The sequence below is a fragment of the Orycteropus afer genome, unplaced genomic scaffold (assembly GCF_000298275.1).
Source record: "Orycteropus afer afer isolate SDZICR_OR568_19922 unplaced genomic scaffold, OryAfe1.0 scaffold00074, whole genome shotgun sequence".
NCBI lineage: Eukaryota > Metazoa > Chordata > Mammalia > Tubulidentata > Orycteropodidae > Orycteropus > Orycteropus afer.
Window position 1 is genome coordinate 10,103,544 of NW_006921661.1, and position 3,167 is coordinate 10,106,710.

A 3,167-nucleotide genomic window follows, 5' to 3' on the forward strand; every position below is an offset into this window, starting at 1 on the left:
TGAGGATCAGCCGGCCGGCAGCCGGCCGGACCTGGCGGGGAGTCCGGGCTCCGCGCCCTGCTGCACAGGCCGCCTCGTTCGCCGCGCAGCCGCCGCCGCCTGCAGCGCCGGCCTCAACTTGAAGAGAAAGAAAAGTTTGTTCAGAGGTGGCGGGGGAGGGGCAGGAGCGGAGCGCAGAGCCAGCGGCTGGCCCCCTCCCCCTCCACTCGGCCCAAGGCCCAGAGCACCCCCGCCCCCAATCTCTTCCCCACAGGGATCACGCTACCCACATTCCCACAGAACCCGGACCCTCCATGGGGTCTAACCAGCCTCCCAAACTTCACAATGATCCTGCCCCTCAACACCACCCTTTGGAGATTCAGTCCCGGAATCGAGGTATGGGTTCCCCCACAGTGCATCCTGACACTTCAGGGTCCGGTCCTCACCTTCCAGAGAATTCAGCCCCTTTTCATACTCGCAATAACCCCAACTCCCATAAAGGTCTCATTCTACCCCAAATCCTTTCTAGCAGACGCCCCCCCACACACACACAGCCCCGCAGTATTGGGTGCGAAGGATGCAGGAGGAATCTCCCCTATCCCTCTCCCCAACATCCAAGTGGGCAGGACCCCCAACTTCCGTTAAGTCCAGCCCCCTCTCAGATCTGAACCCCCAAACTCCACTGGGTCTGCCCCCCCAATAAATCCTGCAGGGAGGGGTCCCCCCTAAAGACCCCACACACACACTCCCAGACGAGGTCCTCTGCCTTCGAACACCCCACGGCCGGTCCTCGTCAACCCTCCCAGCCCGGGCAGAGAGCCCTTCCCCCCTTTCAGCGATGTTCCCTGGCACCACCACCCCCTCATACCCGCAGCCCGGGGCCTTAAGGGGTTAAGCGGTCGGAGGCAAGGAAACCCTTGGTCCTTACCTAACTACAAGAGTTCTCCCAAAGCCCCAGCTTCCTGACCCCTCTCCCCAGAGATTCAGCGCGCAAAGCCCCACCTCCGGGGCTCCTCTGGTATCCCCTTCCCCGGGGAAGCGGTCCTGGACTCTCAGCGGCCACTTAAGATGGCCATCCTCCGCTGCCGCACCCCCCCGCCGTCTTCCGCCCCGCCTGCCGCTCCGCCCTCGTGGCTCCCGGCGGAGTCGGGGGTAGGACCCGCGGCCCGCCTACCTTGGTCCCCGGTCAGTCCCGGAGCCACTGGCCCGCAGAGTGACCTCGGATAAGTTACGCCACCTCTCCGAGCCTTGGCTTCTCGCTCTGTAAAATGGGGATAATGTTACGAGAGAAGGCTGTGCTTGTAAAGCTCTCGGCACAGGGCCTGGCATCCAGCAGGCTCACCAGAGCGGCGGCTATTTTTATTATTAATTAAGGAGTAACGAAGGTGACAGCTGTGTAAACTGTAAAGCGCGGCTGCTGAACGAACGGGTATTATTAGCACCCTCCCCAGCTACTCCCTCCAAGTCAACAAACTTGCGCCTCTGTGGGCGGAACGCCGACCTGGAAGCCAGAACCCGTACACTTGGACTCCCCCGGCCCCACCTCCTCCCCTCGGGCGGTGGGCGGGAGGAGGACCTGGCCGTCAGAAAGTGGGCGGGGCCCAATGGAGGACCTGGCCCACCCCTTCCCCCAAAAAAGACCTAGCCCTTGGCGCCGTCTCCCGGGAGCAGGCTTCCTGCCCCGCCCCCTCCGCCCCCTGGCTCCTTAAAGGCGCAGGCCTCCAGCCAGGCTCCCACAGCGGCCATCTGCTAGGCCAGCGTCTGAAGTTCTCGTTTAACCTCGAATACAACTTTCAGTTTACTAAATTAAACATGTTGACAGTGTCCGGGTCGGTCCTGACGACCTCCTGCCTCTATTTCAAACATCCATAACCCAGCTGGAACAAAGCCTGGCACGTGGAGGGTGCTCACTCTGTGGGACCTTCCAGACCAGATAAATATAATGAACACCAGTTCCCCCAAACCCCACACATAACTGTCTCCAAACCTGGCCCAAAACTCAATAACTCACTCTCCACTCTGTGCCCGGCTTCCCCCATCAGCTGTATGAGAGAAAGTAAGTCTCTGGTGCAGTAGATGAGAGACTTGGAGTCTGCATACTTGGGTTGTAGTCCTAGTTCCGCCACCCAGCTGCGAACCAGAAAGGTCCCTGCACCGTTCTGGGATTAGGGCGGTGTAGTGGGAGTGTGGTGAAAAAGACTTGCGGAGTGGGGTGGGGAAGGAAGCGAAGCGAGAGACTCCGAGACCGACACAGGTTCAGCTCCTGGGGGCAGGGCAGAGACGCAGCTCCCGGCCAGGCATATACCAATCCCGACAGGGAGCAAAGGTGCCACAGGAATCCGGCTCCTGCTCCTGGGAAGCACCGAAGCTTTTCCAACCCTCCTCCTGCCGCGCCTCCTGGACACAGCAGGGCTGGACTAGATCCAGGCTCTTGAACGTTCCCTCTCCAGGAACCTCCCAGACTGCCCTGCCTAATTAGTTCTCTCCCTTTTCTGAGAGTCCAAGCCCCAACTCTGTCCCTTCAACCCGCATCACTGTCTAGTCGCTCCCGGTGAATGGTGACCTCATGCACAAAGAACTAAACCTGCCTGGTCCTGCACCATGCCGATTGTCCTATTGTCATCCATAGTGTTTTCATTGGCTAAATTTCTGAAGTAGATGGTCAGACCTTTCTTGCTAGTCCATCTTAATCTGGAAGATCTGCTGAAACCTGTCCAGCATCACAGCAACTCACAAGCCTCTACTGACACGGATGGTGGGTTGTGAGCATGAGGCTCCTGCATAGAAGGTGAGAATTCTACCCAACCACCACTGCTTCTATCTACATCAAGTTCAGCAGTGTGAATTTTTTTACACACCTGGGAGTCCAGAGAACTCTGGTGGCCTAGTGCCTAAGGCATTTGACTGCTAACCTGAAGGCTGGTGGTTCAAACCGACCAGCCACTCTGTGGAGGGAAGACTAGGCAATCTACTTCCATAAAGATTTACCACCTCGGAAAACCAAAGGGGTTGGCTGTGAGTTGGAATCAACTCCATAGCAGTGAGTTTGGTTTTGAGAGTCCAGAGCCTTCCTCCAGAATCTCATTGCCAGCTCTCCTGTTGTAGAACTGAGCACAGGGCCAGGCAGACAACCGTTGGGGGGTGGGGAAAATGCTGGGACCAATGTAAGTAATAAATCTTGTGTTTGG

General features: G+C 58.2%; 1 protein-coding gene across 1 annotated transcript in view; it reads right to left on the reverse strand.

The window, feature by feature from the left end:
- The window catches only part of INPPL1 (inositol polyphosphate phosphatase like 1), a 15,762-nt gene extending 13,180 nt beyond the window's left edge, over window positions 1–2,582 (reverse strand). The window contains exons 1-3 of the mRNA XM_007940982.2: window positions 2,568–2,582; window positions 1,454–1,555; window positions 32–117 (exon numbers count right to left, since the gene is read on the reverse strand). Coding sequence (XP_007939173.2) covers window positions 32–117; window positions 1,454–1,555; window positions 2,568–2,582 — 203 coding nt within the window. The remainder of the gene's footprint in view (window positions 1–31; window positions 118–1,453; window positions 1,556–2,567) is intronic.
- Between the last annotated feature and the right edge of the window lie 585 nt (window positions 2,583–3,167).